At 47.0% G+C, this 21,935-nt stretch overlaps 1 protein-coding gene across 2 annotated transcripts in view; it reads right to left on the bottom strand.

The window, feature by feature from the left end:
- Nucleotides 1-17,231, bottom strand: part of zcchc17 (zinc finger, CCHC domain containing 17) — a 39,343-nt gene extending 22,112 nt beyond the window's left edge. Inside the window, exons 1-3 of one of the 2 annotated variants that reach the window (XM_084312848.1) lie at nt 17,065-17,231; nt 5,608-5,769; nt 2,185-2,285 (exon numbers count right to left, since the gene is read on the bottom strand). In XM_084312848.1, coding sequence (XP_084168974.1) covers nt 2,185-2,285; nt 5,608-5,746 — 240 coding nt within the window. In that variant the 5' untranslated portion in view covers nt 5,747-5,769; nt 17,065-17,231. Of the gene's footprint in view, nt 1-2,184; nt 2,286-5,607; nt 5,795-17,064 lie in introns of both variants that reach the window. The other variant, XM_084312847.1, reaches the window with a different exon arrangement.
- Between the last annotated feature and the right edge of the window lie 4,704 nt (nt 17,232-21,935).

The raw sequence follows: 21,935 nt of genomic DNA, 5'->3' as shown, positions 1-21,935 counted from the left end.
TCACCACCCAAAACAAGATTCAGCCAAGAGCGAGTGAGTACACTGGTCCACGGCACTTACTACCCAGCTTTGTAATGGGTTGGGGGGGGGAATAGTACAGTAGGTACGCATATTTAAGGGGACCGTAAGGATGGTGTACTGGTGGGTGGTGTCCGACCGATTATGGTGTGCCGGTCTGGGCCAAAAAGATAAATGGACCTCCCTAATTTCTAAACCCTGGCTACGGCCCTGCTGGTGCTGTGTAGCGCTACAGAGGGGGGGGGGGGGGGGGGGGTCAGTCCCTACTGGTGCTGTGTAGCGCTACAGACGGGGGGGGGGGGGGGGGGGGGTCAGTCCCTACTGGTGCTGTGTAGCGCTACAGAGGGGGGGGGGGGGTCAGTCCCTACTGGTGCTGTGTAGGGGGGGGTGGTCAGTCCCTACTGGTGCTGTGTAGCGCTGCAGAGGGGGGGGGGGGGGGGTCAGTCCCTACTGGTGCTGTGTAGCGCTGCAGGGGGGGGGGGGGGGGGGGGGGGGGTACAGTCCCTACTGGTGCTGTGTAGGGGGGGGTGGTCAGTCCCTACTGGTGCTGTGTAGCGCTGCAGAGGGGGGGGGGGGGGGGGGTCAGTCCCTACTGGTGCTGTGTAGCGCTGCAGAGGGGGGGGGGTCAGTCCCTACTGGTGCTGTGTAGCGCTGCAGAGGGGGGGGGGGGGGGTCAGTCCCTACTGGTGCTGTGTAGCGCTGCAGGGGGGGGGGGGGGGGGGGTCAGTCCCTACTGGTGCTGTGTAGCGCTGCAGGGGGGGGGGGGGGGGTCAGTCCCTACTGGTGCTGTGTAGCGCTGCAGGGGGGGGGGGGGGGGGGGGGTCAGTCCCTACTGGTGCTGTGTAGCGCTGCAGAGGGGGGGGGGGGGGGGGGGGGGTCAGTCCCTACTGGTCCCAGGGTTCCCGCGGACATTGCTAAATGAAATTCAAGGACTTTCAAGTACAGTGGACATTGCGCTCGTCACCAACGCAAGACACACCGGGTTCGAATCCGGCTGTCTGCGTTGCCTCCGGCTTGGCCGGCCGTCATACTGGCTCAATTGGCAGAGTCAGCGGGAGGGAAGCCGGTGGGTGGTAATCTGGTCGTTGTAGCGACTCCTACAGGTCGGTCAGGGCGCCTGCACAGCGAGGAAGGGAGATGGTGAGGGTAGTGAGAGCCTCCCACACGTTACACCTCACCAATGAGAGTCCGCGCTGGCAGGTGAAAAGAAGTGGCTGGCTGACTCCGCATGTATCGGAGGGGACATGTGATAGTATCTCTATCAACCCTCCCTAGACCGACCAGTGGGGGGCACATGCGAGCAACGACCAGGAAGGGGAGGGGGGAATTGGCATGACTAAAATTGGGATGGGAGAAGAAGAAAAAAGTGGAAAAAAATTAATATCAATCAAGTGTTAATATATATATATTTTTTTTATCCACTTTTTCTCCCATTTTTCTATATTTTCTCCCATCCCAATGGACAAAACAGAGGCAAATTGGCCTAGAATTGAACAAAATGCCTGTGGAAATGAGTCATGAGGGGCATGGTCTGTGGAAATGGGTCATGAGGGGCATGGTCTGTGGAAATGGGTCGCGAGGGGCATGGTCTGTGGAAATGGGTCGCGAGGGGCATGGTCTGTGGAAATGGGTCGCGAGGGGCATGGTCTGTGGAAATGGGTCATGGGGGGCATGGTCTGTGGAAATGGGTCGCGAGGGGCATGGTCTGTGGAAATGGGTCATGGGGGGCATGGTCTGTGGAAATGGGTCGTGAGGGGCATGGTCTGTGGAAATGGGTCATGGGGGGCATGGTCTGTGGAAATGGGTCGCGAGGGGCATGGTCTGTGGAAATGGGTCGCGAGGGGCATGGTCTGATCAGCTGCTAGGATCCGTCAAGGCCTCAGACTCCCTTGCTGCCTTCAAGGCCAGCCTTAAAACCCAGCCTTTTTTACTGCTCCTATGTTTTATGTTTTTATTACCTTTTTATTTTTCCTTTTGCTGTGAAGCACCTTGGGATCTCATTGAGTGTGCTATATATAATTAAATGTATTATTATTATTTAATATTATTTTGCCCTTTACAGCTCCATTATTACCTAGAATGACTTAACCTGCAGGGAGATTGTATATTTGTGTGTGTGTGTGTGCGTGTGCGCGTGCATGTGCGCGTGCGTTTGTGTGTGTTCACCTCTCGTCCGATGACTTTGATCCACACCTGTTCGCCCATATCTACGACTTCGGCAGCATTCTCCACCCGAGAGGCAGACATCTCACTCACATGTACCAAGCCTGAATCAGAGAGAGAGAGAGACATGAGAGAGCATGTACCACCCTGCACGGTGATTGATTGAATGAAAATTGTATTAACAGATTGCAGAATGGGTACAATACAGTACGGCTCAATACACACAATTGTTAAGGGGATGCAGACCAGAGAAAGACTTTTGTCTTGTTTACATCAGGGTCCCCCATTTTCAATTCATAATGAATTGTAAGTAAGGGTGCAACTTGCTCCGTGCAATCCATTCTTTGTGGATCTAGCCCTAAGTACGTTTTTTTTTGCTATATAAATAACGTTTATATATAAAGCACTTTTCAATGCAACAGTTACAAAGTGCTTTACAAATATAAAAATATAAAGTAAAAGCTAGTACAATTCAATTGATCAAACAAACAAACTAAATATCAATTACTTTTACTGAATCATAAAAGACTTGAGACCTAGGGAGGCCAACATTTAAAAAATATTTCACATGGAGAGCCAAGACCTAAAATGGTTGGAATGACCTCATAAGGTCCGACATTGTCATGGTGTTTGTTAACCCACACTACAAAGGGTTAACCCTTTCACTACCACACTACAAAGGGTTAACCATCTGGGGGTGCCTTGTTAGAAGCAAGTCGACTCAAGATCACTCCCCCAAACTGACCAAATACAATATCAATCTATGGATCTCTTTGGAGGACCAAACATTTTTTATTGCGAAGAGCCAAATATGCATCCACTGTGGCTATAAACTATAAGCACCATTGATTAGATTAGATTCAAATGTACTGTATTGTCATCATACAGCACAAGTAGGCTACAGTACAACGAAAAAAGGTTTGACATCCAACCAGAGTGCAAATGTAGCAGTAAAGTGCAACAGCAATAGGCTATACAATGTGTTAAGCCTTAAGGTCCCCCTATAGGGGGACCCTGCTTTTCTTTATCATGAATCGATCAATAGAGACCGTAGGGCTGGGCGATATGGAAAAAAATCATATCGCGATAACGATATGATAATTTTATTTTATTTCTCGATATCGATAATTATCGAATTGTTATAAGTATACATTTTTTTTTTTTTAGATAAAAAAAAACAAATTTAACAACAGATGTATGTTTATTTTGCAGCAATTCTTTGTCATTGCCGCCATCTTTAGTGTTACATCCCCTCACACTCCAGTTCTCAGGCTGCAGCTGGTTTAAAAGATAAAGTAAACCGGCTTCTCTGCTGGCTGTGGCTCCAGAGGAGTTGAACAGTTCTGGCTCTGCTAGTTTATTTGCGATCTTTTGGCGCTTTTTTGGTGGACAAACCACCGCACATGTGCACTGTGACTCGTGACTGGAGTCTAGTTCTGCTAGCACACATAGCCTACTGTGTACAGACGGTTTCAAAATGTATTTTAAATTAGAAAGCAAACAAAATAAATGGACAAGAGAAAAAGAAATCTGAATTTGGTCAGTATTGTCATTTGGACAAGCAAAGCCATTACTTTAAGTTGCAGGCAAGAAAGACAAGTCTGTCCACTGTCTCTGGTTTTAAAACTGCCCTGTTGCAGGTAAAAAATAAATAAAAATAAAAACGATTTTTTTTTTACATTTCGATATTCGATATCGATTATTAAAATATATTGCGATATTTATCGTTATCGTTATATCGCCCAGCCCTAAGAGACCGTATTAGATCCCCAATTATCATATCATGGGGTATAATTGGAAAGCCACACTCATTGGCTACAACCCTGTTCAAAGATTTTCGAGATCGCCAAATGATTGACGGAGCTAGAGCCCCGGGAGTCGGGGGTGGTAATGTGTACTTTTGCGTACTTTGGGCACGCCTCACATATCGGCATGTAACTCGAGAACCGCTGAACGGATTTTGTCACCTGAAAGGGCAATCGACAGGCAACATAGGGCTTTAATTCTATCTATATATTGTATTAAAAGAAATGCACACCCGAGCCACTAGAGGTCAGCAAAGAATCGTCCACATGTGGGCCCTTGGATGTTAAGAGGTTAATGTTTTTAAATATTTTTTTTGTAGCCAAGAGTAAAGACCATAACCCTATCAAAAACAGTAGTCAAAGTGTATATTTTCATTTTTACCGATGTTTTATACGATTTATCGGAAATACGAATTTATCGGAAAATGCTAATTATCGTAAAAAACGCAAGGAAATGACTAAATCCAGATTCAACCCTGCCATTGGAAAGAGGAGCATTTTCCCTATCCATAGATGTATGATTTGGCCATAATAAGGTCAAGTTCAAGGTCAAATATGAATTTATAATTAAAATCGATTATCATTAATTTCTGTATCTACAAATCCTTCTGTTTAATCATCTTCCCTTTATTCATTTGCTTAGATTTTTTGTACACATGATCTCAATAAGGTGGTGAATGAGCTCAGTGAGCATTTTCTCGTACCCCGCAGATTTAACATGGTATTATTCACCATCAAATGCACAAATAAATCATAATTTATATTCTCCTTTTCTTCATTACAATTTACTCAGCCTAGTAACAGACACAATATTTCTGACACTGGAAATACATACCCCCAGGTCCCTAGATGTTCCTAGATACCAAGAACATGCAAATTGACCTTTCAGAAGTGGAGCAATCTTCCATTTACTTAGGCATGTACCTTTAGGCGAAATAATCCTACAGCTTAAACTCAGTACAAAATATACAAATGAGTGTAGTGCTATGTACAGAGTTGTAGTGTTATGTACTAGAGGCTGGTCACTCCTGTGTCACCAGGGCAGGCAGGTGAGGGCTGCCAATTAGCCAATTAGTGCTGATTGGTTACCTGCTGGGGAGCTTCAAAGGCAGACCCAGTAACACACATGCATTGTCTGTGCCTAGAGAGAGAGCTGTCAGGTTCTTACAGTCCTTGTCCGTTGGGTTACCAGTACATTAGTTTATAGTTATATGAGTAGTTCCTTGGTTTAGTAGCATTTTTGAGTTAGAGCACAGGGTTTTGGTGTTGATTACACATAGGTTGCGTACCCATGAGCCAGGGTCGTATAATATGTAATTTTGACCGACTATTTCAGTCAGAATTCTCCTCCCCTTCCGCTATCTGCGACACTATTTTGCTTAGTGGATTGTGATTGGTTTAAAAAAATTAAAATTAAAAATACAAACAAGGCAGAGCGTTTTCCCCCCATATAGCGGAATGATAATGGATGGCCAGACCTCTCTCTGACGCTAGCACAGTGGCACTAATGTAGTGTGGAGAGAGGAATGGCTACGTGAGAGAGGTTGGGTGGCCCAGACTTAGACCATTGCTTTGTCCTCAAGAGACGAATGCTCACACACCAGCAAATATCTCCGCTTACCCTCCTTCTTGTAACCCGGCAGCCGGACGAAGGCTCCGTAGGTCTGGACGGAGACCACCTCTCCCTTGGCGATGCTGTAAATCGGTGGTAGACCCTCCAGACCGGAGGGCTCCGGCGCTTCACCGTCAAAATCGGACATTGACCCGACAAAGTAGACCCCAACTAATATAAGGAAAACACACTCACTCTGTAAAGACAAGAACAGGACAATTGTACAATATGAAATTGTTTGAATTAAAGGACCTGCAAATAGAGCTGCCGCGATAACCGCATTACCGCGGTATCGCTGTTGCATCACGCTCACCGCAGAGTTAGGCTGAATACCGCGTCACCGCTGTTTTTTATCATAATAATAAAGTTGGCTTGCGGCTCTGCAGATATACCCTACTCGGTTCCAAGCGACCCTATTGGTCCAGCCTGGCTCTGCGGCTCTGCAGATACCCCCTACTCGACGCCTCTGAACGAAAACAGAACGCCGCCATCTTTACTGCCTCGCTAAGGATGCATTTCATTCAGGATTTGTTTGCGACAGAATCAAGTGCAATAAACAAAAAAGAATGGATTCACTGTGTATTCTGCCTTATTTATTGATGAAACAAAACCGACATCAACCCAATTTACCACCGAGCGGAGAGTTTAGTGTCACAACAAGATCGCTGATGTGTTAAGTTTGTTGTTGTTATCCGATATACACGAGAGGTAACGTTAAACCCGGGTTTGCTTGGTAGAATACACAATGAGAGGTAACGTTAGCTTTGGCAGAATAGACGCAACGAGAGTCTGGTTAATGTTGTTATTGATTGATTGATTGAAACTGTGTTAAACTCTGGCTTGCTGCAAGCCCTCGGACATCTATGCCCACGGAGCTTTCAGTGTACACAAGCGAGCGGCGGCGGCCCCGCCTGCATCCCCATTCCCCAAACGGAGTAGTACCTGGCTGCAGTGGAAAAGGAACGAAGTACCAGGTGCCTAAAGCGGGTCGAGTCGAGTAGGTAATATGCAGTGGAAAAGCGCCATTAGACTAGAGGCAGGCTATAAGAGTAGACTACTAAAAAAAAAAAAAATGCATTCAAACTTTTTTTTTTTTTTTTTTGCGCACTGTGCGGTAATTACCGCGGCGGTAGGAAATATTGCGCAAATTAGTGCGGTAAGGAAAATATCAATACCGCGGCAGCTCTACCTGCAAATATACACTATCAGGTCCCATGGATCCCAATTAGAAGAATTTGTCCCTGGGAACTCATCTAAGAAGATGATTCTTGTTAAAAAATATTCTAAATGTCAACGGTGTTAGACTTAGACTACATGTGATACAGAACTGCATGTCGGTATCCATTAGGTGGAACCTATGATCAGGATAGCCATTCCAATATGAATGCATGAATGAATGAATGAAAGATTTTTTCCCCCGAACAAGTATAAAAACTAAAATATATCTGTTAATTTGACATATACAAAAGATAATATAAAAAAAGAAAAAGGAGAAACAGATAAACAAATCATAGTTTTCCCTGTTCGAAAGAGTAGGAAGAAGTATACACTTTAAAAAAATTCCTACCCCTTTTTAACTATCACAAATTATAGTTTTATTCTATTGTTAATTTTATGTATAAACGCTGTATCTCTATACAATCCAATACATGTATATTTAAATACATTTATATAAATATACATATTAAATATATAATATATATACTAAATAAATACCATATTGTAACTGAGGGGTACAATTCCCTGACTGTATTACTAGATACGATACTTACTACCACTACCTTTGTACTTAATATTCGGCCACCCAGTACTCGGCATAAATATATTATGATGAACACTGTCACGTAGATGAAACGGATCCAACACAAATGTACGAATTAGAAATAGGTCTTTATTTCTACACAGCGATGGTGTGTAGAGCAAGCACTTAATCAAATCAATCACATTTATGAATAGGAATTAGTATGCACTTTTATGGCAAGAGTATTCGTCGGTATATCAATAGAGAATGTCCAATCTCTGAAGGCGCAGGTGGTACATATACGACCTGGAATAGTTTAAGGAATAAAAGCAATGATACTTCAATGACTATAGACTGGATACACTAGGGGGGTTAATCCGGTCGCTTGTAAGCCGACAGGAGTAGGAAGGGGGGGGGGGTAGAATCCGGCTGCCTCATCCGGCCAAGGGTATCCCAGGTGCACCCACTGTAGTGCCGTTCAATGCGCCGGCGATCCTTGGACCACAGATGAAAGCAGGTGGACTCTTTGTGGGCCGGCGTCCTCCGGTCCACGGAGGAGACGTGAAGCGACCTCGTCTTGCAGAGCGTCTCCTCACCTTGCGTCCTCTCCAGGGGGGGGGTTCCAACACACGGCAGTGTCGGAGGTCTTTATCCATGGAATAATCAACGTATACAAAGCATAATCCGTGCCTGGGAAGGCGGGCTGTCGTCGGTAGAATAATCCGGTATACAGGTCCACTCGCTCGTCGGCTCTGGGGCTCCTCGGGTGCAGCTTCACGTGGGGTCAACCACCCTGGATAAGCAGCCAGTTCTCTGCCCAAAACGATGGGGTACTGACTACGGTAGTATTCTCACCGCACGAAGCACTATATATTAACAGACTATTATTAGCTTAATAGACTACGTCCAACTCGACGATATAGTGCCAAATATGACTATTCAAATATTAATATACACGATGTCTCAATACCGATGGTAAGCCGAACTTGGCCTTACTCCCACACGTGGCGTCGCGGGGAGGCTTTACGTCTGTGACTCTATTGGAGGGTAAGAAACTGGACTGAAAAGGAAGTCCTACTTTAGTAGCGCAGTATATATACGCACTATGAACAAATAGTCCCATTAGTGGTGCGGTAGCTAGATTCCTACGCGGAACTAGGACTTGTTCGTACATGTTGAGCGGTACGTTTGAACTGGGTCTGAGGGGTATGGCAGCCTGGCACCAAGGTCTCGACCAATAGTAGAATGGAGACTATTATGGGATGTTCAGTAGGCTAGAATGGATATTCAATGCATATTGTACAAGGAATATACAAGGGATATCAGGGAATATTAGAGAATATACAAATACAATTAAATATATATATATAAATAAATATATATATTCGGTTTAATCTGGCCCTTCACAACAGCCACCCCCTGATTGGTCCCAGACCTAATCAGTTAAACAGAGACAGATTAATCGCGTTGTCTATTTACACATAAGGGTTTGCTGTAGGGGTCAGTCAACTTCACAAAGTCATAGGGTTATAGGGTCATGGTCATCATCGATTGTGTCTGGGAGTCGGGGCAGTTCTATGAGCCTCGCCACGGGACGGGTGTAAGTGCGACCCTGGACAAGCACTTCAGCTGCTCGGACCTTGCCGTCGGCACCGGTGATCACTTTGCTTACGCGGCCCGCCGGCCACGTAGCTCTGGGCAGTGATTGATCAATAATCATGACGACTGTTCCTTCTGTCAAATTGTCTCTCCTTTACCCACTTCTGGCGGGTCTGTAGAGACGGTAGGTAGTGCAGTAGGAAACTGCTCCAAAACTTGTCGGCTAATACTTGGCTGTACCTCCACATTCGTCGGCCGTTCGCTTCTTCAGGCCGGTACATTGTCTGGGGTAATGCAGGATCTAGCCGCCCCATCAGGAGTGTGTTGGGGGTAACTGGGTAGATAACAGTGCTCAATCCACAGAACACAGGCTTCTTATTTTCCACCTCCTCTGGACTTGCTTCCCTCGGGATAGGCATGGGCCACTGTCCTTCCGGGAGTCTTAGGAATGCGGGGCCGTCACTGTAAGCATTGTGACGGGTGAGGTCATCCAGGGGCATCCCCCGGGTGATGACGTCAGCTGGGTTCTGTTTTGTATCAACGTAGCGCCACTCTGTTTCTCCGGTTAACTCTTCGGTTAAGTCTTGAATCTCGGTGACTCTGACTCCCACGAAGACTTTGTACTTGCATGAGTCCGATTTGATCCAGGCGAGTACCGTCGTGGAATCTGACCACAGGATTGTTCTAGACACCGGTATGGTGAGCTCACGTTGGATGAGCGTGGCTAGGTGCGCTCCGGCTAGGGCTGCGCAGAGCTCTAGGCGTGGGATAGATTGTTGCTTGCGTGGGGCTATTCTCGAGCGGGCGAGGACAAATGCTGTGTAGATCTCTCCCCCCCTTTCTTGGGCCCGCAAGTAGGCTACTGATCCGTATGCGACCTCTGAGGCGTCACTGAAGACGTGTAAGTCCATTTTACATGTCTCTGGCCTCACCGTGGGTGGGAAGTAGCTTCGGCGCATATTAACGCCTGGGAGTGAGTGGAGCTCCATCTCCCACTCTCTCCAGGTGGATGCAAGGTGTGCGGGAATGGGGTCGTCCCAGCCCTGGTCCTTGTCCCACAATGCTCGTACAATCATTTTTGCCCTGGTGGTGTATGGTAGAATACATCCTAGCGGGTCATATTGTCGGGCGAGTGTTGTGTACACACTCCGTCTGGTGGTCGGCGCCGCCGCCGGCCTTCCCTGCTCCGTAGTCAGGGGCTTGTGTCTGTAGTGAAACGAATCTGTTTTGAATCGCCACACCAATCCCAGGGTCATCTCCTGGGCTTCTCCCGGGATTGTAGCCATCCAGGTCTCGCTGCTGGCTGCCTTGTCCTCGGAGGAGAGGCTGCGCAGTACTTGCGGATCGCTGCTGGCCCACTGCCTGAGATCAAAGCCGCCTTTGATCAATGAGGCGCGGAGTTTAATCAGGAGAGCCTCGGCTTCTTCCTGGGTTGAAAGGCTTTGTAGACAGTTGTCTACGTAGAAGCTGTTCTTTACGCTGTGTCGGACCTCTTCGTCCGCTGCTGGGTCCTCTGCTACATGTTTCTGTAGTGCAAATGTAGCACAGCAGGGGCTGCACGTCGTTCCGAAGGGGAGGACTTCCCATTGGTAGATGGCTGGGTGCTCATCTCCTGGCTTCTCTCTCCATAGGAACCGTAACAGGGGCTTGTCCTCCTCTACTAATCTCACCTGCAGGAACATTCCTTTAATGTCCCCGCTGATGGCCACCTTTTCCTGGCGGAAGCGGAGTAGAACGCCGAGTAGGGAGGGGCCGAGTGTGGGACCGGGCAGTAACTCTTTATTCAGATTTTGGGATCCGATCTGGTAGCTGCAGTTAAATACTATGCGGTCTTTACCGTTGTGATGGACCTTGTGGTGGGGCACGTACCACGATTCAGTGGTCTGGTCAGCCTCTTTAATGTCCATCTTTGTGACGTGTCCCGCTGTGATAAGCTTCTCAATCTCAGCGCGGTATACACTCTCTTGGGCGGGGTTCTTGGCTAAGCGCCGCTCCGTGTTCAGCAGGTACCGTTCTGTGGCGTCTGTCTTGGCGTGGAAAGTAGGCATTCCTTCTCGCCGCAGGAGTGGCGTGGCGTATCTCAACACGCCGTTGACCGGGACTCTCTTGGTCCCTGTCTCGAGGAGGTGAATGGCGTAAATGTCATCTTTAGAGCGAATGTCTTTCCTTCCGTTCTTAAAGGGCATTTGTTCCAAGGTCCATAGCCGCTCTACGTGTTGCAGGAGTGCGGTTTCTCCCTCTGTGACTCGGGAGTGGAGACATCTAGTGGCTGTACTTCGGTTGAGAGATTTGGCGAGCGGGCCTTGGAGAGTCCATCCCAAACGGGTCTCGACTGCTGCAGGACAGCCTCGGGGTCCGGTATGAACCCGGTCTATCGGGACAATGAGGTCTGCATGGTCGGAGCCTATCAACAGGGTCGGCATAGCATTGTCTATGAGCGGGATCGGTAACTTGCGCAGATGTACATATTTCTCCATCAGCTTGGCGACGGGGTATGTGTACCGCGACAGTCCTATTTCTTGGCTGGTGAAAGCGTCTGTAATCTGGTACCGTCGCTCAGGCTGGCCGCTTGCTGCGATAGAGAATGAGACATTCTCGCCCTTTATCGTCTTCAAATCTCGTCTTATTGTCCGAATTGTCATTTGGGTTTCGCTTCCCCGCAGCCCTAGCTGGGCCGCAGCGGAGGCGAGCAGAAGGGTCTTCTCTGACCCGTCATCGAGGACGGCGTAAGTGTCCAGGACTTTATTCTGGTAGCTTAGTGTCACACGCACTACTTTTAGGAGTACTCTGGCTCCACTGCTGCTGGCGGGATCGATGTACATGACGCTCGCTTTGCTGCTGGATGGTGCGGGTGAAGGGCGCCGTCTGTTACTGTCGTGAAGTATGTCCAGATGGGCTCCATCGCACTTGGTGCACCTTTTCTTTAAGCGGCATTCGGCTGCCATGTGTGAGCGCGCACAGCGAAAACAGCGCTTGTTGGACTTTATCCATTGACCTGCTTCCTCCGCGTTCAGCTTGGGGAAGGAATCACATTGCGCTAGCCAGTGTTCTTTCTCACAGTAGGGGCACACTATCTTCCACTTCTCCGTTCTGGAGGGGGTACTGTGGCTCCTGCTGCTCGGTACTGACTCCGATTGGTGCATCACAGTCACCGATCTTCTTCCATCATTTAGTCGTCTGGTTCCTTCTCTGGAGCCAGGGGTGCTCCGTCCGAATGTATCTAGCCGTAGGCTGCTGACTTCTCTCGCCAGGAAGTCTGCTAGATCGAGGAGGTTCGGTTCGGGGCCATTCGGGTCTCGGTGGTCTCTCTGCCGCCTAAAACGCTCCTGTCGAGCGGGCGGCAGCTTCTCCAAGATCCTTTCCACATTTGAGTTGGCGTAAAGTTCATGCCTCCCCTTCTCTCTCTGCGCTCCCAACATCCCTACCAGGGACTGCACTCTGATGGACAGGTCGTCCAGTGCTCGATTGTCTATTGCTGGGGGTAAGCGGTCGATGTGTCGGATCTCCTGGATCACGTAATCCCATATGCGCCCATACCTCTGGTCCAATGCTACCAGCGCTGCTGTGTATGGGGTGGTGGAAGTCGCGTAGGCGAGCGCTATATTATGTGCGCGGGGTACCTTTAAGTGCTTCAGTAGGATGGCGTATTTATGGCGTTCATCCAATACATCCACCAACATGGTCTCCAGACACATGCGGAGTTCTGTATACTGGGCCCGGTTCTCTTGGGTGAAGTCGGGTACCATAGGCGTGCCAATGTATGACGCTGACTGTGGATACATCGGCGAGCGTTGGGGGAGAGGCCTCCTAGGCGAGTCTCCTCCCGCTCCTTGGTATGGGCTGGTACCGGCAGTGTACCATGGCCCGCTTGTCCAGGTGCTGTTCCTCGGTGCGGGTCGTGCGTCGTGCTCACCCGTGTATAGAGTCGGGGGTCTGTAGCGCAGCTCCGCGGGAGTATAGCCTGGGCTGTACCGGACCTCCTGGTCCGGTAGAGTACTGTGCTGTCGTCGGGCGTGGTTCTCCTCCTCTTCCTCTTCGTCTTCAGTTAGGTCATCCAGTGCTTGTAGTCTCTGGTTTAGCCTCTCCACAGGATATGCTGCTCCTTCCCGGTTGCTAGGTCTCGCTTGGACCGGTGGGGGGAGGTGGTCTGTGGGGGGTATAGACCTCGTCTGTTGGTCAAGTTCAGGGTTGTTTACTCGGCTAGGGGATGCCGCCCTGGAGGTGTGTCTAGACGAGTTCCTGGAGCCTCTGGCGGAGGGAGAGGGTGTTGTCCGTCTGATCAGCTGTTCTATTAGTTGCGCTTGCTGTCTGTCGCGCTCTGCGTCCCGTAGAGCACCAGCAGCTGCTCGCTGGCTGTCTGCTCGGTCTCGGGCCACATTCTCTTCCCTCTGAATGCGTCTTATTTCTAGACGTATATGCTCTTCTTCGCTCCGCTGCTGGATCTGCAGTCTGTCGCGTTCAGCAGCGGCGTTCAGGCTGATGAGGAAGGCCTGCTGTAGGGTCCTCTCTGCCTCGCTGGGAGAAGGCGGTTGTATAGGGGAGCCTTCCCTCGGGGTACTCCTTGCGGAGCCTTGGAGCTCTATCTCCACGGTGCTCTCCCCGTCTTCTTCCGTGCCGAGTTCTGTCTCGGTAGCGTTGTATTCCTCCCGGGACTCATCGGGGACTACTTCTTCAGTACTGGCGGGGTGTGAAGTCATGTCTGGTTCCCACTGGTCCCCACCGTGAACTTGGTCAGTTACATTAGAACCCGTAGGGGCCTCTATGGTCGGGGTAGTCTGGGCGTTGGGGTTAGACATACTTTTACTTTCTAGTTTTACCGCGTTTACTGTTAGTAGAAGACTAGGTTGTTGACTGACAGCGTAAGCCTCTAAGTACTGAGGGAGCCGTCGTTCGCGCTGCGGGCGTTGGTTAGGAGGATCGTTTCGTGGAGTGTTCATCATAGGCCATTTCAATATTAATAACACTATATTAATATTACACTGATTACCCCTCCGGCTCGAAGGACCAAATTGTAACTGAGGGGTACAATTCCCTGACTGTATTACTAGATATGATACTTACTACCACTACCTTTGTACTTAATATTCGGCCACCCAGTACTCGGCATAAATATATTATGATGAACACTGTCACGTAGATGAAACGGATCCAACACAAATGTACGAATTAGAAATAGGTCTTTATTTCTACACAGCGATGGTGTGTAGAGCAAGCACTTAATCAAATCAATCACATTTATGAATAGGAATTAGTATGCACTTTTATGGCAAGAGTATTCGTCGGTATATCAATAGAGAATGTCCAATCTCTGAAGGCGCAGGTGGTACATATACGACCTGGAATAGTTTAAGGAATAAAAGCAATGATACTTCAATGACTATAGACTGGATACACTAGGGGGGTTAATCCGGTCGCTTGTAAGCCGACAGGAGTAGGAAGGGGGGGGGGGGGTAGAATCCGGCTGCCTCATCCGGCCAAGGGTATCCCAGGTGAACCCACTGTAGTGCCGTTCAATGCGCCGGCGATCCTTGGACCACAGATGAAAGCAGGTGGACTCTTTGTGGGCCGGCGTCCTCCGGTCCACGGAGGAGAGACGTGAAGCGACCTCGTCTTGCAGAGCGTCTCCTCACCTTGCGTCCTCTCCAGGGGGGGGGGTTCCAACACACGGCAGTGTCGGGGGTCTTTATCCATGGAATAATCAACGTATACAAAGCATAATCCGTGCCTGGGAAGGCGGGCTGTCGTCGGTAGAATAATCCGGTATACAGGTCCACTCGCTCGTCGGCTCTGGGGCTCCTCGGGTGCAGCTTCACGTTCTCTGCCCAAAACGATGGGGTACTGACTACGGTAGTATTCTCACCGCACGAAGCACTATATATTAACAGACTATTATTAGCTTAATAGACTACGTCCAACTCGACGATATAGTGCCAAATATGACTATTCAAATATTAATATACACGATGTCTCAATACCGATGGTAAGCCGAACTTGGCCTTACTCCCACACGTGGCGTCGCGGGGAGGCTTTACGTCTGTGACTCTATTGGAGGGTAAGAAACTGGACTGAAAAGGAAGTCCTACTTTAGTAGCGCAGTATATATACGCACTATGAACAAATAGTCCCATTAGTGGTGCGGTAGCTAGATTCCTACGCGGAACTAGGACTTGTTCGTACATGTTGAGCGGTACGTTTGAACTGGGTCTGAGGGGTATGGCAGCCTGGCACCAAGGTCTCGACCAATAGTAGAATGGAGACTATTATGGGATGTTCAGTAGGCTAGAATGGATATTCAATGCATATTGTACAAGGAATATACAAGGGATATCAGGGAATATTAGAGAATATACAAATACAATTAAATATATATATATAAATAAATATATATATTCGGTTTAATCTGGCCCTTCACAACACATATCATTGTATCATTCATATCATATACATAATTTCTTCTATTCTTTATTTACATCTTACACATACTCCCAATCAACACACTTCCTCTTCCAGATACCCATTTAAGAAAGATTTGTTTGTACATCTTTTTAAACTGATTTATGTTTGTACTCTGTTTTAGCTCTAACTCCAGACTATTCCACAAGATTGACATGCATACTTTTCATTTTTGGTTCTTCTGACAGTGAGTTATTTTTTAAAGATTAGCTCTCCTCTCAGATTATATAGCCACCTTCTCTCTCCCTGAAATGTGTTTGTATATAGCTAGCCATCAACACTGAGGAAGGAACATAATCGTTCCGAAACATGTTTGGTTCAGGCTGCCATTAAATATACCAAAATCTGTGAGTGCTGGTCGAAGCGTATTGCTTTCTTTTTCTATATTCATACAAATACAATACATTATCTCATTATACTTACTAAGTAACAAACTAGTGTTAACTTATAATAATTCAATTAAAATACTATTCATTTTAGTGGGGACCCTTTGGGGGACGCCCAAGGACCCCTGGAGGGTCCCCGGAGCCTACTTTTGAAACCACTGTGTGCACTACTACTAGTACAATATCACATGTTTTCATAGAACTCCTTGTAGCACCAAAGAGGCTCTATATAATATCACATGTTTTCATAGAACTTCTTGTAGCACCAAAGAGGCTCTATATAATACCACATGTTTTCATAGAACTCCTTGTAGCACCAAAGAGGCTCTATATAATATCACATGTTTTCATAGAACTTCTTGTAGCACCAAAGAGGCTCTATATAATATCACATGTTTTCATAGAACTCCTTGTAGCACCAAAAAGGCTCTATATAATATCACATGTTTTCATAGAACTCCTTGTAGCACCAAAGAGGCTCTATATAATATCACATGTTTTCATAGAACTCCTTGTAGCACCAAAAAGGCTCTATATAATATCACGTGTTTTCATAGAACTCCTTGTAGCACCAAAAAGGCTCTATATAATATCACATGTTTTCATAGAATTCCTTGTAGCACCAAAGAGGCTCTATATAATATCACATGTTTTCATAGAACTCCTTGTAGCACCAAAGAGGCTCTATATAATATCACGTGTTTTCATATAACTCCTTGTAGCACCAAAGAGGCTCTATATAATATCACATGTTTTCATAGAACTCCTTGTAGCACCAAAGAGGCTATAATATCACATGTTTTCATAGAACTTATTGTAGCACCAGAGAGATTGAGTCTGACTACTTTGCTAGACCATAGAAGCACTAACATGGTAATCAATTAATAAAGGCTGATGTTACATTTTTAACTTACGTAACAATTATTTTATTCTGACGGAATGTTCATGGATGTATGTGGTTGAGAGTCATTACTGCCTGTCGGGCTGCTCAATTAATCTATGAAGACATTTTTAATTGTATTTATGAATTTCTCGTACTTTCATGTGAGTTTCCTTGCAGCTGCTACTCGCAGGCTGCTGAGCTCTGTGGCTAGCTGTGTGCTAACTAGCGAGCTACCTTGTTAGTTAGCCCAACTAAGAGAGTTGGGGAAGGGTAATTCCATTAAACAGTTCCTAAAATATACAACCATGCTGCACACAATTACTATATACTGGTATACATGTAGCTATTATGTATAGTATAGTATATAGTATTGTGAAGAAGAAAATGTTTTAATGTATTGTTACCTTGCGTGTTTGCCAGAGTCAAGTCGTTATTACTTCCGGTGCAAGGCGGTTTGTCAACAATCGCGACATCCAATCATCGCGCTCAGCGCAAAACCAAACCAACCAGAAACCTCACCGGAACCGGAAGGAAGGGTCCGTGTGCGTATAGATCTATGGTTTTGATCATAAGGCTTGAGGCTTGTTCAAGATGGGATAGGCGGACGCAGATCTGCGCAGGTTTGACTACTGCCTCGCCAAGCGCGTTGCATGACGGTTAGAATGTTGTCCGATTTGCTCTGAAAATCTGGCGAGGCGAGGCGCGGAACTCCCGCGGGAGCGAGCCACAAGCAGCCTTTAGAGCGAGGCGCCACAGTACCTCTCAGCCGGCTGCTCCCGGCTGGGAAGCGACTTGCTACGGTCGCGCAAAGCGCCTATTGGCTCAGAAAAGTTGTCAGTCACCAGCCATGTGACAGCCAGGGAGTTATGAGACGTTTGATTGATTGAAAACTTTATTATGTTATGCGTTATCATCATATCATCATGAATGAATGAATGAATGAATGAATGAAAACTTTATTAACAGATTGCAGAATGGGTACAGTACAGTACAGCTCAATACATACAATTGTTAAGGGGATGCAGACCAGAGAAAGACTTTCGTCTTGTTTACATCAGGGTCCCCCATTTTCAATTCATCGTAAAAATGATCATGATAAACTTCAAGCTGTCAGACACACACACACACACATGCGTCGTCTGTTTTGCCTCAATACTGTATATATAATTCTGTTTTGCCTCAATATACACAGTATACATATATATATTGATGCAAAACAGAATTATTCAGCAGTGTGTTGTGTGTGCGTGCGGCCAGGAGCGCGCAACAAGATGGTATATATTATGGTATATATGAATAGTATATTCCACTATAGCAGTATATGGTGTGCTGTACATTTGAATCTGATCTAATTTTGCACACGGCCATCGCATTATAATGAGCTGGACAGGTGTGTAATGTGTGTGTGGTGACGTGAAAGCGTATCTGCCGCACGAGACTAGGCGAGGGGCTCTCGTGAAATCGGCAGTGTCCGCCCTCTTAACTCCTCCCCCGGCTTCACTCGGCTACTCTCGTCTACTAGTCGAGGCAAACCGAAATCCATCTTGAACAAGCCTTCAAGATGGATTTCGGTTTGCCTCGACTAGTAGACGAGAGTAGCCGAGTGAAGCCGGGGGAGGAGTTAAGAGGGCGGACACTGCCGATTTCACGAGAGCCCCTCGCCTAGTCTCGCGCGGCAGATACGCTTTCACGTCACCACACACACATTACACACCTGTCCAGCTCATTATAATGCGATGGCCGTGTGCAAAATTAGATCAGATTCAAATGTACAGCACACCATATACTGCTACAGTGGAATATACTATTCATATACCATAATGTATACCATCTTGTTGCGCGCTCCTGGCCGCACGCACACACAACACACTGCTGTATGTGTGTGTGTGTGTGTGTGTGTCTGACAGCTTGAATGAATGAATGAAAACTTTATTTAACAGATTGCAGAATGGGTACAATACAGTACGGCTCAATACATACAATTGTTAAGGGGATGCAGACCTGAGAAAGACGTTTGTCTTGTTTCCATCAGGGTCCCCCATTTTCAATTCATATAGACATATATGACATACATGACATACAGATAGTCAGTACTGCTACATCTATACATTTATGACATACCAGATTTGCAAATACAGTACTGTTTGTGATACAGAAGGAGTCAAGAAAAGGGAGTATACATTTGACGTAGAAACTGTACATTGGAGGAGGTTGGGTGGGGGGGGTTGGGTACATTGGGATATTGACAACCATACTGGGTAATTTACATTGGAGGTGGTTGGGGGGGGGGGGCGGGGGGCACACTGTATAAACAAGTAACACTGTACATTGAGGGGGGGGGGGAGACACTGTACAAACAAACACAATTGTACATTGAACTATTGACAAAACCATACTAGGTAAATGACTGTACATTGGAGGGGGTTGGGTTAGGATATTTACAGGGGCCAGTGTTGAATTGCAGTCTCCCGTAGGTGTCCCTTGAGAGAGGTTTTGAAAGTGGGTAGTGATCCACATTCCTTTACAGCTTTGGGTAGGGCGTTCCACATTGATGTGGCATAATTGCGAAACGTGTTTAGTCCCTTATTTGAGCCGAATCTGGGTTTAACATGATTTGTGGAGCTCCCTCTGGTGTTGTGATCGTGGTATTCACTGACCTTTGGGAAGTATTTTGACATGTACATGGGTACCTTGGTCGTGTAGTGTATCTTGTAGACCAGGCCCATTGCAAGTTGTTGTACTCTGTCGTCTACTCTAAGCCATCCTAGGTTGTCAAAGTGGGCAGGGGTGAGGTGGGTTCTAGGAGTAAGGTCAAGCAGTAGTCTGACCAGTTTGTTTTGAGATGTTTGTAATTTTGTTTTTAGCGCCTTTGAGGTGCTTTGGTACCATGAGGTGCAAGCATAGTCGTAGTACCCCTGAATGAGTGCTCCTGCCAGAGTCTTCAGGGTGTTCTTGTTTACCAGAGAGGAGATCCGGTACAAGAATCGAGTTCGTTGGTTGACTTTTTTTATTACATTGGATGCCATTTTGTCACAGGAGAGATTAGCCTCTAGGATGGAACCCAGGTAGGTAATTTCATCTTTCCTTGTGACAATATTGTCACCCACTGTAACTGAGAAGCCGTCGGTCTTGCTGAGTTTGTTATTTGAACCGAAGAGAATGGACTCTGTTTTGCCCATGTGTAATGATAGTTTGTTATCAGCGAGCCATATGCAGATTCTGCCTAGTTCCGAGCTGAGGGTTTTTTCAACCTGTAACTTGTTCTTGTCAGAGACCAGCAGGGCTGAGTCGTCCGCAAACAGGAACAAGTTGCAGTCACAAGCTGACGACATGTCATTTGCATAAATTGACATGCTTGAAGTTTATCATGATGATATGATGATAAGTTGATAACGCATAACATAATAAAGTTTTCAATCAATCAAACGTCTCATAACTCCCTGGCTGTCACATGGCTGGTGACTGACAACTTTTCTGAGCCAATAGGCGCTTTGCGCGACCGTAGCAAGTCGCTTCCCAGCCGGGAGCAGCCGGCTGAGAGGTACTGTGGAGCCTCGCTCTGAATGCTGCGCGCGGCTCGCTCCCGCGGGAGTTCCGCGCCTCGCCTCGCCAGATTTTCAGAGCAAATCGGACAACATTCTAACCGTCATGCAACGCGCTTGGCGAGGCCGTAGTAAAACCTGCGCAGATCTGCGTCCGCCTATCCCATCTTGAACAAGCCTATAGGTCACCAGCCATGTGACAGCCAGGGAGTTATGAGACGTTTGATTGATTGAAAACTTTATTATGTTATGCGTTATCAACTTATCATCATATCATCATGATAGACTTCAAGCTGTCAGACACACATACACATACAGCAGTGTGTTGTGTGTGCGTGCGGCCAGGAGCGCGCAACAATATGGTATACATTATGGTATATGAATAGTATATTCCACTGTAGCAGTATATGGTGTGCTGTACATTTGAATCTGATCTAATTTTGCACACGGCCATCGCATTATAATGAGCTGGACAGGTGTGTAATGTGTGTGTGGTGACGTGAAGGCGTATCTGCCGCGCGAGACTAGGCGAGGGGCTCTCGTGAAATCGGCAGTGTCCGCCCTCTTAACTCCTCCCCCGGCTTCACTCGGCTACTCTCGTCTACTAGTCGAGGCAAACCGAGATCCATCTTGAACAAGCCTTATATATAGGCTTGTTCAAGATGGATTTCGGTTTGCCTCGACTAGTAGACGAGAGTAGCCGAGTGAAGCCGGGGGAGGAGTTAAGAGGGCGGACACTGCCGATTTCACGAGAGCCTCTCGCCTAGTCTCGCGCGGCAGATACGCTTTCACGTCACCACTGTTATGTACTAGAGGCCTGATCACTCTGTGTCACGGGGCATGTAGGTGAGGGCTGCCACTTAGTTAATTAGTGCTGATTGGTTACCTGCTGGGAGGTTTAAAACCAGCCAGGCACACACACATGCAGGATCTGTGTTTAGAAGAGTGTGGGTTACCAGATAGATTGTCACGTTCTTCCAGTCCTTATCCTTTTAGCTTACACTAGTAATTCCTTAATATAGTAGCACTTGAGTTAATACACAGGTTTTCGTGTCGGTTTTGCACATGGGTTGCGGGCCTTGAGCCAGGGTCGTAACAATTGGGCGCTCGTCCGGGATCTTTTACCCCTAGAACTTTGTTTGGTGTTTTTTTTTTGTGTTGCACGGGGTGTCATCATATTATGGTTTGGGTGGTGTTCGTTACATTTGGTGTAACGTGGGGGCTGAGCCATTTCATCAAACAGGTGAGTATGCCGTATTTGTTTGTAATTTGATGTGACTACTTATGCTGTTAAAATATATAGTTTAGTAGGCACCACATGTAGATAGGGACATTATTTTCTGGTTGTGGGTTAGCGTCCGGTGCACCACGTACTCCTGGGGCGGTCAATGAAATGATTGTATATGATCTTTGACTGGTAGCAGGTGTGGTTGAAGAAAGTTAGGTCTACAGGGCATTAGTTTAAGGGTAGGTAGGTTAGGGCGGCCAGGAAACACAGGTAGTGTGGTAGGGCTTGAATTAGTGTTTCTTAGGGTAGACATGTGGTAGGCCGGGTTTTTTTTTTTTTTTTTTTTCCTGCAGTTTAGACGTAGAAGCATATGTGGTCACATCAGGTTAGAAGGCGCACCTGTTTGGAATTGTTTGTTGGATTTATTTTGTTTTGTTTGTTTGAGTGTTTGTTGAGCATACCTGGTAGCACCTAACACCCTGAGTGTATGTCACGTCTATTTAGG

The sequence above is a fragment of the Notolepis coatsorum genome (assembly GCF_963971535.1).
Source record: "Notolepis coatsorum genome assembly, chromosome: 4".
NCBI classification, from domain to species: domain Eukaryota; kingdom Metazoa; phylum Chordata; class Actinopteri; order Aulopiformes; family Paralepididae; genus Notolepis; species Notolepis coatsorum.
The sequence above is the reverse complement of the archived record's forward strand: the minus strand, read 5'-3'. Positions and strand labels throughout refer to the sequence as shown.